This window comes from Nasonia vitripennis, unplaced genomic scaffold (assembly GCF_009193385.2).
Source record: "Nasonia vitripennis strain AsymCx unplaced genomic scaffold, Nvit_psr_1.1 unplaced0237, whole genome shotgun sequence".
NCBI classification, from domain to species: Eukaryota; Metazoa; Arthropoda; class Insecta; order Hymenoptera; family Pteromalidae; genus Nasonia; species Nasonia vitripennis.
In genome coordinates this window covers 115,037-127,575 of record NW_022280016.1, presented here as the reverse complement: position 1 = coordinate 127,575, position 12,539 = coordinate 115,037, and the positions used below count along the sequence as shown (strand labels likewise).

Genomic DNA, 12,539 nt, shown 5'->3' with positions numbered 1-12,539 from the left:
TCCAGCAGCGCCTGGCTTCAGACGCAGAGAAGAGGTATCAAGGTGCGCACGAACCTCGGAGGCATGATGAAGGAGATGAAGCCCCAACCGAGCCTAGAGAAGCAGTTAGATTTACTGCACAATAATTTAAAGCCAGAAATACAAAGGTTGACCCCCAGAATGGACTGGTACGACTGGAATAGTTTTCGGGAAATAGCCGAAGAGGCAGAAACCGTACTGGCGAGCGGACAAGAATACCGCGCGCCGCCACCGCCAGAACAAACTCTACTGGCGTCACTGGCGTATGTCTCGCCGACAAAGCGGAAACAACCTACCACCGCAGCTGCAAAGATGGCAGCCGTCGAGATGCCAAACGCAAACGACAGCAATGCGCAAATGGCAGAATTATTCGCGAAAATGCCAGATGAAAGACTCGAGAAGTTTGAAAAGAAGATTCGAGCAGATGACACACGCAAGAAGAAAGAAAAAGACCATAAGCGCGAAAACCAGCACAGGAGCAGACAAACAGGAAAACCTAAAGGCGAGACAATCTGCTACAGGTTCAAAAAGACCGGGCACTTCAAGAGAGATTGCCCGGAGGTAAAAGGAGAAGTGAGAGCGTAAAAGCATTTACACTACAAATTAAACATTTTGCATGAATACAATGCATAAAAGGTATTATACTAATAGATACTTCCTGCGACTGGCTCGAACACTGAGTTGGTAATATCTATCACGATCATCACATTTACGCTTCATCATTGATAATCTTGAACACACAGATTTCACCTGATGTTTTTAATATCCAAACCAACATAAAAAATATACATGTCAGTGTGAGTGTTGAGTGTAGAGTTGAATATTAGCCTTAATTTTCTACGAGGGCATTTATTAATTATTCTCCGTTGGTAATGTTTAAAGCAATTTTCTGTGCATTAATCGCAGATTTTTTTTGCGGGATTGCCAAATACTACTTCTGCTTGTTTACACAGAGAAACGATGAAAACTAAGATTTCAATTCTTGTTTTCTCTGCTCCTACAATTTTCCACTGCACAAGAATTGTTAATAGTGATAATTTGTATTTTTTTACATTGTGTGAACTTTCTGACGTCCACTGCACTTATATTATTAATAAAAATAACAAACAAGGCCGCGGCGCTAAGATCGTTGACGGCAGCTACACGAAGATCGTAGGTTACGTCTGGCTACCCTTTGAAGTCGGCAGTCTTAAGAAAGAAGTCCGTGTCGCAATAGTACCGGATCTTCCGACGGATTGCATAGTTGGCGTAAATTTTATGCTGGCTTCTAAGGCCGTGTTGGATCCAACGACGTCAAAACTGTATGGAAACAAGTCGAAACTGGGGGCGGATGTACAAGTACAGGTCAGACCCGGAGATTGCGGGAGCAATGGGAGACGACGACGCATGGAAGCTCGTCGTACCAACTGAGAAATGATGGCAAGTATTGCAGGAATGCCACGATCAGCCGACGGCAGGTCACTTCAGCCGCGAAAAAACGCACAGAAGAGTAATCGAGAAATACTTCTGGCCGAGAGTGTACCGAAATGTAGCGAAGTACGTACAACGCTGCCAGCTCTGCCAGCTGGGTAAGGTAGAACAGCGCGCGCCACCAGGGTTTATGGGAAAACGTGTGGTGCAAAGGCTTTGGCAATGGGTAGCCGGAGACGTGATGGGACCCTTGCCAAAGTCAGAAAAAGGCCATGAGTACACCTCGTTTTTCAAGACTTATTTACTCGAAGGATCGAGTGTGTGCCACTTCGCAAAGCCAACGGCAAAGCGATACTTGCTGCTCTCAATGAAAGAGTAATTTTGAGGTTCGGTGCGCCTGATGTATTCCACTCAGATAATGGCACCGAATTCAAGAATAAAGTGATCAACGAGTACCTGGTGGCGCAGGGAATACACCACTCGTATTCGCCACCGTACCATCTGCAGGCGAATCCAGTAGAGCGGGTGAATCGCACCGTGAAAAGGGAAATAGCCACATTCGCTCAAGGTAATCATAGAGCGTGGGACGAGTACCTCAATGAGATTACATTCTCGTTTAACACCGCAGTGCACGAATCGACGGCAACTACACCCACGATGATGAATTTCGACAGGCAGCCGAAAATGCCAGCGTCTCTGAGAGGGAAGGAGGACCAGGAAGCCGCACAGCAAGAGGCTGTGGGCGCGTGATAGGACCGCCTCATCAAACTACCGGCGCAAGATCGCCAGGCAAAACTGTTCGACGCCCGTCGGCGAGCGCCGACTTTCTAGGTCGGCGATATCGTCACTAAAAGGAGACATGTGCTGTCGTCCGCGGTGAAAGGTATCACAACAAAGTTGGCCTTTCCCTATGTAGGACCGTATACTATTACGGCGTAAGTCAGCTCGAATACGTTCGAGCTGACCGACAAGGAGGGGAAAGTCGAAAAGCTGGTCCCAGCCGAATAGATGAAGATCTTCTATGACGTAGAAGCCGAAGAAGAAGGCAGCGAGGATGCTCGACCGCTTGGAGACAGCGAAGCGAAGGCGTTGAGCGACCCGCCAGAGGCGAGCGATCTCAAGCCCGACCTTGAGCCGACGGACGCAGCGACGGGAGGGGATCGCGAGCGCGAGCGGCGGCCAGGCGAATATGTGGCGGCGGAAAAGAGCGTCGAAAACGCGAACGAAGCGATACCAAGACCCTCTCGTCGTCCACGCGGGCGTCCCCGAAAAGTTGTAACGGCAAGCGCGCCGACGAAAAATTCGCAGGTAGGAAAGCACAAACCTGGACGACCGAAGGGTTCCACCAAAGCGAGTAAAGCGAAGCAGCCCGAACCGGCGGCGTTGTCACCGCGGACGAAGCGAGCGGGGCGTCGCGTCGCGCCGAGCGTATTTCACAATACTTAATCACGATCATGTCCATCATCATAACCATGTCCTTTCTTTCTCCTTTTCCGAATAGTATCGCCGCGTCAACTGTAAATGGCAGAAGAAGACCCGCGCCGCAAGACTGGCGCTTCGCCGCATGCAGCGCTTCGCCGCGGCAACCAAGCTGCTGTGGCCGACGACCGAGTCGGAGACCGTGCAGCGGGCTTTCAGGGACTTGATCCGCCTGACCACTGAGATGCGCTGCGCGGAAACCGAGCTCGACTCGGAGCTCGACGAGACGATCGTCACGGTCGTCGAGGTACCCGCGGTAGCCTTAGCCGGAAACGCGGCCAAAGACAAGCCCCAGGAGACGGCCGAGGAGCCGCCCGGTTTACAGGTCGCTGACCTACTGGGCGAAAAAGGTGCATGGGGAGGGTCGACTCCTTCGCCCGCGCCATCAGTTGCAATGGTCGACAGCGCCCAAGAAGAGGAGGGCCATCGACAGCGCTGGAGCGACCTACGGATAAGTTGCGGCAGCTCCGCGACACAGTCAACGGGACGGAGGACTGGAAGGTCGACCTTTTTGGTCGATTCGACCAGTACTTTGGGGAAGCTGGGGATGAGCTCGATCCGGAGGCCGCGACATGGACGACTCGCATCGAGAACCGACGCAAGGAGCAAAAGTTGGTCGCTGGAGCCCGGCGACGGCGCGCAGACCGTCACCGAGCCATCGCCGAGAAAGAAAGGAAGGCGCAGGCATGCCTCGACGAGTTGCGCAAGGCGCGCGAGCTCCTAGAGGGCGGGCGCCGCGAACAACTAATGGTTCGACGAGCGCAAGCTCGTCTTGTCAGGGCGCGACACGAGGAGGAGTATGCGTCAAAGAGCAGCAGCGGGCGGAATATCTTCGCAAGAAGCGCGAAGAAGAGCCGAGGTGCTTCGTGTGTGGCCACCCAAGTGTGAAAAGGTCCCACCAGTGCCCGTAGCGGGCTTAGCACAAGAAGATCCTGGCGAAGGTTCCCCGGGACAGGAAAAAGAACTAGGGGAAAAGTAATGTAGGAGAGAAAGAAGTTGGAGGGAAAAATAGTACTTCGAGTCCCCTACGAGCAGTGTTTTATTGAGTTATTACCCGATCTCCTTATCCTTCAACACCCGTGCATGTCATTTTTCGCATGAAAAGAAAAAACACGGGTACTTTTATTTTTGGTTATGCAGAGGATGGCGCAGTTCGTTTCTCGATATCTTTGCCAGGTTTTGCATGGTATTTGGCATGGTCAATGCCCCCTTCCCAGAGTGCGATTGTTTATAGGTATTTTACACTAACAAATTGATCTCTGACAAAAAAACGTTTAATTAATAGGTTTTTGTCGTGTTTTTGCCCGTAGAATCGATATCCGCATTCAGTTTTGCAAAATTCCGAAATTTTTGATAATTTGTTTAAATAATTTTTCATAAACAATTGTAATCGTCAAAAGAAAAAACACGGGTACCTTTTTTTGGTTATGCAAAGGATGGCGCAGTTCGTTTCTCGATATCTCTGCCAGATTTTGCCTGGTTTTTAATGGATTAATCAATATTAAAATCGCAAGAACAACAAATCAAAAAATCACATGACAAGATAGAATTAAACAAGAAAATTAATAATACACTCTAACAATTTTGATGAATTAGAACAAATTCCTAATAACATTATGGAAAAGGTTCTGCAAAATTAGAAATATAGAGTAAAAATTAAAAAACGATTACCAAATGTAATCGTTGATGATGTTCAGTTCGTTTTATTCGTTCAAGTAGTGTAGGTGTAAATTTAGGCTTTTTGAATTTCGCGCCGCTGCGCGCTCTCCGTTGCGACGTTGAGAGCGCGCGAAGGGCCCGCGCGCGCGGATTCCTGTTCGGACTGCCTAGCGCTTCGCACGTTTGGCTTCCTTACGCTTTTCGATTTTATTTTCTTTGTACGGTGAGCCAGTGACTTGTTCTTCTCAGAGCTATCACTGTTCACCTCGTTCTGCGCCGTGTTTGTAGTGTTTAGCGGAAAATTCGCGATCGCGTCGTTCGCGTGTGTGTATTTGTGCGAGTGTGCCTCAAGGCGATAGTCTTAAGGTTTGTTGGCGAAGGTGTCCACGTGTTGTACGTGACTCCTTCGGGGCGAGCGAACAGCGGCAACACCCCTTGTTGCCCTCGTGCCAAGCGTCTGGCTCCCCGAGACGGCGGACCATCCTTTCGCTCCCCAGGCCCGGCTTCCAGACCTCCAGGACCAGAACGCAAGCAGCGGCGGACTACGACGAGGCCTGCTCAACGCTCTCTTCAGCGGCAGTTTTTGCGTTCGTCTTTGCGGTAAGAGAGCTCTCTCTGCGTGCGGAAAAGGTACCTCGCGTCTTTGCGTTTGCGTGCGTTCTTTCACATGAGTTTTTTCTCTTTTAGAGTCACTGTTCTCTTTATTTTATTTGTATAGTTTCCCTTTCCTTATTTTCAATAAAGCTTACACTTGCTGAGGCTTTTCCCTCTAAACCGTGAGGGTTTTTACGCCAAAGCAAGTGCTTTTTGTGTACCGCGAAATCGTGTGTGTTAATTAAAAAGAACCCTTCACTCACTCAACCCTTTCCCTTTGTCTGAACTCACTCTGAGTTCTTTCACTCGTTCTAAGATTAATATTCAGATAATAATCAAAATTTTATAAAGTTTTTTGTATCTATGGCCAGTGTAATACATTATATATTGTCGTTTACAAATTAAAATTTATAGTAACTTATTTATTTGCAAAATACAAACTGAAAGTTTTATATCGTAACTTGCTTTTCTTTACAACCTTTGCTTCACTTTTCGAATTTCTGAACTAGCGGCGATAAAACTGTTTTAATTATAAAAAAAGATACGCATTCTCCTCGAAGACACCACTGGCACACCAACTTGCAACGAACGTGGGGGTTGGCGAGCAAAGCGAGCAGGGGGATACCCCCTTAGTATATATAAATATACATATAACTGTGCGTGTATGCGTAAAAGTGTTGACACTGGAGCGTGTGTGCGTGTATGTGTATGTTGTAAAAGTTTCGGCGTTGGCCAATTCTCGCCAGTCACCTGCTGACCGTTGGAGCATATTATTGGCGCGCGCGTGTAAGCAGGGCTGACGGTGATCCCCCACGTCAGTCGTTAGCTAGCTGTCGAGACGCCAACACTCTAAAAAAGTTGCTCCGTCGCTCTTCAAAGTGTCTCGAAAAGTCAGAGGCACTTTGGATAGACAGAGAAGGAGGAGGGGTTCTCTCCAAAGTGTCTCAAAAAATCAGAGGCACTTTAGATAGAAAGAGAGAGGTAAGGGAAGGAGCTCTCTCTAAAGTGTCTCGAAACGTCAGAGGCACTTTGGATGGAAAGGGAGAGTGGGGGAGCTTTCTCCAAAGTACAAATGGCACCATGAAGAGTAAAGAATTACAACTTTGACCTGCACTGGCTCGGGTAGGCGGTCAAGGTTTTGTTTACATTCTCCATGGTGCCATGGTACGACTATTAAGTTAATCAAGTGTGCAATACGCAGGCAAATCGAGCGTTTTTAGTTAGTTTACAAATTAATACAATATTAAACAAATCTAAGATTCCAAAAAATAAAAAAAAAAAAATAATTTACAGAGCAAGCAAACAAAATACGCAAAAATTAAGAAAGAAATATATAATTTATACTTTATGAATCAATGATTACACATTTTATTTATTAAATAACGTTGTTCAGCGAAATAAAACAACAAATAATACAACTTTCATGAACAATAATAATTCATAGTTTTTCTTCTTTTTTCTTTTTCTAGGTGTTAAGCTTAATTTACCTATGTATTATGGATTATACCAATCTAGAAATATAAGGGTGAATGACATTACTAGTAAAAAAAAAAGAATCCACACCCTTAAACCTGCATTCCTTTGAATGGCCTTGCGAATATATTCATTAGCTTCTTTGACATTCTCTGTAGATCCAACAACCGTAGTAAATACTTGTTCTAAATTTTTATTCTGTTCCAAAACTCGTTGTGTAAAGAATTCTTGCAACTCTGTGATATGAACAACTTTAGTTTCGATTTGTTTTACTTCTTCTGACAATGTCGTTAATTCATTGTATAGTTGTTCATTTTCAGATTCAAACATTTGAATATCTTCTGGGGATAACAAAATCTCTGCAGTACATGATATTACATTAATATCTCCATTCATTTCTTGAACTTTCAAAGAATCTAAATCGTTATTTTTTTTTTGAGTAGCAGTAAACTTAATTTTATCAGATATAGCCACTCTTTTACTTACAGCTGAATGTAACTTAGACAATTTTTTATGTTTGATGAAATTTTTTTCCCGTATTGCTTTTTGTTCAGAATAAATTCTACTTACTCCTTTTAAATATTCTTCAATTAAAAATATTACTACATTTCGATGTTCTTGATGATGTTGTGAAATATCTGGGAGTCTTATATCTATTCTCAATTCACTTATAAGTTGATTACAAATACTGATTGTACGTATTGCAATTACATCAATTTCATCTTGATTTATGTTATTTACGGGACATTTGTTCTCTAAATAATTGCATAAATTAAAGTTGTATGCTTGCCGGTTTTGAATTAATAAACCATATAATTGTTCTATTTGAAAAATAATTTTTTGAGCCTTAATATAAAATTCACCTTGATTTGTTTTTTTAAGTTTTAATGTTTCCTTTTTTGAATTGTAAGTGGCTTCATTATGTAAAGTAAGCTCTTTTACACATGCTTTAAATTGTAAACTTATATCCATTCTTGAACCATTGATATTATCTTATTTATTTAATGTTGACAATTCCTGCAAACAAACAAACATACGGGATTAGATATTTTGAATATCATATTTGAACAAGTATATAATTGGAGAATAATATGCTTCCAAACTATTTTTATTTAATTATTTTGAAGGATAAATTTTTACGATCTGTAAATAGATTGTAATTAATTATAAGAATGCAATCAAGAAAACACTCAAAGAGTGTATACGCGCGCGTGCATGTGTGTGTGTGAGTGGGTGAATGTAGGGATTTTAATTTGAATCCTTAGAAGTGGTTTGGCGATAAAAATACCGAATTTTTATGCCACCTTTTCGGGTATAAAACATTTTCTAAACACCGCGCTTTCGAAATCCGAGAAAACCCGATAACCGCATGCAGGGTGTGTAAATAAGTGTGGCTGATATGTAAGGGAATTATTCAATTATTTTAAGGAATAAATTTTTACGGTCTGTAAATAGATTACAATTAATTATAAGACTGCAATTTAGAAAATACTCAAAGAGTGTATACGTGTGTGTGTATTATTTTTTTTTCTCTCCGAGAAGAGGTGTTATGGAAAATCTTAGAAAGACCATAGCGTGACTTTGTTTATGGGGTCGTCGAAACAGCCCCATCCGCAATGTCAGCCGTGTGTCGGATTCACACCGACTAAACCCATCCTTTTTACGGCCAGATGAAAAACACCCAACCGTACCAAGGAACGCCTTCTTTGCCTTTATCGACCCTCGGTAAAGACGCAACTAGCTCCATCTTCTGTGCCCTTGTTCCCCGTGGTACAACCGTCGAGTAGTGCTTCGCGGGGGGTGAATGGCTTTTATTGGAATTGGCCCTTTTCTAATTGATGTGGGCGTCATCACCTCTTCTTCTTTCTGCATCGTCCGGTCATCTGCTTCGTGCGGCATCGTCCGGACGTGGGCTATCCTCTGGAACAGCCACAACCCCGACACGGCTCAGTGACCTTCGTCTAGCGACATAATTATTCCGCTGTTTCGCCTTGTCTTTGCATTCTTTTCTCTTCGTCATTTCTAACCTTCTTGAGGATAGTCCTTACGTAGTTGTTTACTGCGTCCCAACCATCCTCCGACGTCAACATAGTTGTCATCATTGACTCAGGTGTCACTCTGGTCTGGAGATAACACTCGAGTTCTTCCCGCTCCATTTGGCATCGCGAACAGTCACAGAGAACATGCTCCGCATCTTCGTTAGCGTCCAAACAAGCTGAGCAGTTCGGACTGTCGTCTAATTTAAATCGGTGCAGATAAGCCCGAAAGCATACGTGCCCGGTTAAAAAAGGTGTGAGCTAGTAGTAGACCTCCCCATGTTCTCTTCCAGTCCAATCCTCTGTGACGAGACACGAGTCTCGCACATGTAAATACGTGTGAAGGCGGCCGCAATAGACGCGCCAAGCGGTGCGCCGTGAACGCACCTATACACATCCGCGTCGCGCGCCTTTATAAGGCGGATCGTGCGGCGCAACGGGCAGTTCTACTCGAGCTCCACTCCAGGTAGTATCGTGCGCACACGTTACTATAAGGAACAGCGAGAGATAGACCTACGCCGACGAAATCGTCTCGTGAGCCCACGTGACGATTTGGTAGACGAACCCGAAACTCCGAATTGCCATCGTGAGCACACGACGCAACCCGGAACCCCCGAACGACACCGAGCCTCGTCTACGTGAGCACACGTGGGCGACATCCGGTGCCACCGTAAAATCATAACCTACATTCTGACACATTGCTGCCTCCCTCTGCCACCGTGAGCCCACAGGGTTAAGGGAGTAACAATAGTTCCGCCAGCGATTCGCCCGGTCGTGCACTCACGTCCTGGTGAAACAAAGGTTAATTCCTAACCTCCAAAGCCAGCCTTACGCCGACAACTCACGACTCGCTTTATCTCTGTGTGCACACAGGATAAAGAGAAGAACGAGACGAGGATAACCTCAAAACTCCGTGACGCTATCCCGGCCGTTACTGTGCGCACATAGAGCGGTCGAGATCGTTGTTATACGACACATTCGGATCGGCGTAGCCGTGCGCACACGACTCCACCGTACCGAATGAATTCCTAACCTCAATATCCGCCACCAACCCGTCATACCGCCACCGCAGCCGCGAACACCGAATCATTCATGCAACGAAATCGCATATATGTTCATGTAAATTGTTAACCGCGTTAGTTTAAACAATTCTACTTGTAAAGACAAAGTATTTTTAACAAGACGCATAATTGCTTTCTGTTATAGCCGGGATTTAACAACTGATTCCAAATGCTATTGTTTAACTAAGAAATATATTTTGTTATTGTTGAGAATATAAAAACAGACTCTTTTTTGCTCCTTTCCCCTATCCTGGTCCTGGAACCGATTGACTGTCCAGTCTCTTGGGGAAAGTTAAACCGTTACACCTCTATTTTTGGTATAAGACGATATGTCTATCGCCCTTTGTCATTCTTTCTTGCTGCATCCCAGATCTCCTTCTGAGTTTTTTTACTTGTTCTTCTTTTAGTTTAGAATACTTCCTTACTTTCCATAGCTAATAGGTCAATCGGCGGCATACCAGCAATAATGCACACCACATTGTCCGATACTATACGGTAAGCGGACGCCACTCTTAGTGCACGTCGTCTGTATACAGTGGTTAGCATTCGGGCATACGATTTCACCCGCATCGCATCTGCACATATTGGGGCTCCATATAGCATAATTGATGTGGTTACACTGGCTAAGAGTAACCTTTGCTTCTGAGTTGGGCCTTCCAGATTTGGCATAAATCGTGATAGAGTAGCGCCGACTTTTGCTGCTTTATCGCTGACTATTTCCAGATGTTGTTTGAAAGTTAGTCTTGCATCGATGGTGATGCACAAGTACTTGATGATTGGTTGAGAAGCTATCTCATGTCCATCTACCGTCAGATTAATTTCCTCGATCTTCTTCCTACTAGAGATAAGAATAACTTCCGTTTTGTGGCTGGCTAGTTCTAGACCAGTCTCCGTTAGACATTCGTGTATTATACAGGTTGTCTCTTCCGCTATTTCTGTCACCTCTTCTTTATGTTTCGCTACTACCACTACTGCTATGTCGTCAGCGAATCCCACGACTGTTGCTCCTTCAGGTAATTGTATTCTTAGTACCCCATCGTACATGATGTTCCACGTCGGTGGGCCAAGTACTGACCCTTGGGGTACGCTTCCTGTAACTTTATAGGTCTTGGTACCATCCTCCGTGTCATATACTACGATTCTGTCCTTCAAATAGTCGGACATCATTCTTCTTATATATAAGGGCACATCCTGCTTCCGGAGTGCTTCGTGTATTTCACTCCATTTGGCCGAATTGAAAGCATTTTTGACATCCAATGTAACTATGGCGCAGTACTTCTTTTTTCCTCCCTTTCATCTTTTCCCCTCTATCGCTGTTTGCGCAGTGTCGATCACTAGACTAACTGCGTCCAGGGTTGAACGATTCTTCCTAAGGCCATATTAGTGTTCCGCTAATCCACCTTTTCCTTATATAAAATGATCCATTCTGACGCAGATTATGCGTTCCAGGATCTAACCCGGGGTGTCCAACATGCAGAGCGGTCTGTATGATGAGGAATTCTGGGGTGGCTTCTTTCCTTTTGGCAGAAGCACGAGATGCTGTTTCTTCCAGTTTGTGGGGAATGTTCCCACTTCTAGACATGCATTGTACAAGTCTACGAAGACCTCTGGATGAACATGGATGGCATGCTTTAATGCAATATTGGGAATACCATCTGGCCCTGGGGCATTGTTGTTTCCTACCCTTCTTCAGGCGGCTAACAATTCCTCAATGGTGATCGGTGGAACAGCCTCTTCATTCGCACCTCTTTCAATGACATTTAGCTCTTTCAGTTGCCTGGGGAACAGTGTGGTCACTACCCGGTGTAATAGTTCCGGGCATTTTGGAGGGGGTACGTAGCTTCTTTTAATCTTCTTCATTACTATTTTGTAAGGTCGACCCCAAGAGTCCTGTTCGACCACATCCTGTAGTTCTTTAAGGCACCGTCGCTTGTTTTCGCGGATTGTCTTCTTAAGCTTCCTCTTAGCGTCCTTCATTTCTTGTCCGCGGGCATCTACTATTTCCTAGACTCTTCCGGTTATATAGTATTTCTTTCTTGCCCGTTATTCTCTTCTTCTGGTCCGGTGACACTCGCTGCGCGCACTCTCAACCTCTTCGTCCCACCAATATACTGGTCGTCTACAATTGGGCACTCTTCTCGGCATAGCCGCATCACAGGCTCGTGTGATATTACCCATCACCTGTTCCGCCTTGCTGTTCGTCGTTCCCGAGAGTTGCAATTTTCCAACCGACTCTGTTGGTCCTTGTACTCGCGCTGGGTCTCTGCTCTGATTTTTTTACCTCCATTATTATGGCCTGGTGATCACTATTTGTGTAGTGTTCACTCATGGTCCACTTGTCAATTGAGCCAATAAGGCAACTACTAACAAAGGCCAGGTCTACAATAGATCCTGCGTCTCCTCTTCCAAAGGTGTTAGTGCTACCCTGATTGACTAACACCAAGTCCAGGAGAGCAGATTCTTCAGGCACCTCTTTGGTTAGTCCTTTGACTGTCCCACTCTACGGCCCATGCGTTAAAATCGCCTGCGATAATTACTGGCTTTCTTCCCGCAATATCCTGCACGAGTCGATCTAACTGCCGCTCGAACTGTTCGATCGGTGCGTTAGGCGAAGCATAGCAGCTGTATACGTGTATTCCTGCTATCTTTGCACGAACAAATTCTTCCTCGCTGGTCAACATTTTTTCCTGGAATGCTACGTTCCTACATGCCCAGATCGCTGCTCTGCCAGTGTCGTCTGTTTCCCACGATGTCTCGTCCAAAGCCCTGTATGGTTCACATATAATAGCTACGTCGACCTCCGTCTCAT

The 12,539-nt window shown here is 45.2% G+C and overlaps 1 protein-coding gene across 6 annotated transcripts in view; it reads right to left on the bottom strand.

The window, feature by feature from the left end:
• Window positions 1-6,497: 6,497 nt before the first annotated feature.
• The window catches only part of LOC100114640 (syntaxin-18), a 75,139-nt gene continuing 69,097 nt past the window's right edge, over window positions 6,498-12,539 (bottom strand). For all 6 annotated transcript variants that reach the window (XM_031933402.2, XM_031933401.2, XM_032602246.1 and 3 more), the window contains one exon: window positions 6,498-7,650. In XM_031933402.2, the coding sequence (XP_031789262.1) occupies window positions 6,655-7,605 (951 nt within the window). In that variant the 5' untranslated portion in view covers window positions 7,606-7,650 and the 3' untranslated portion in view covers window positions 6,498-6,654. The remainder of the gene's footprint in view (window positions 7,651-12,539) is intronic.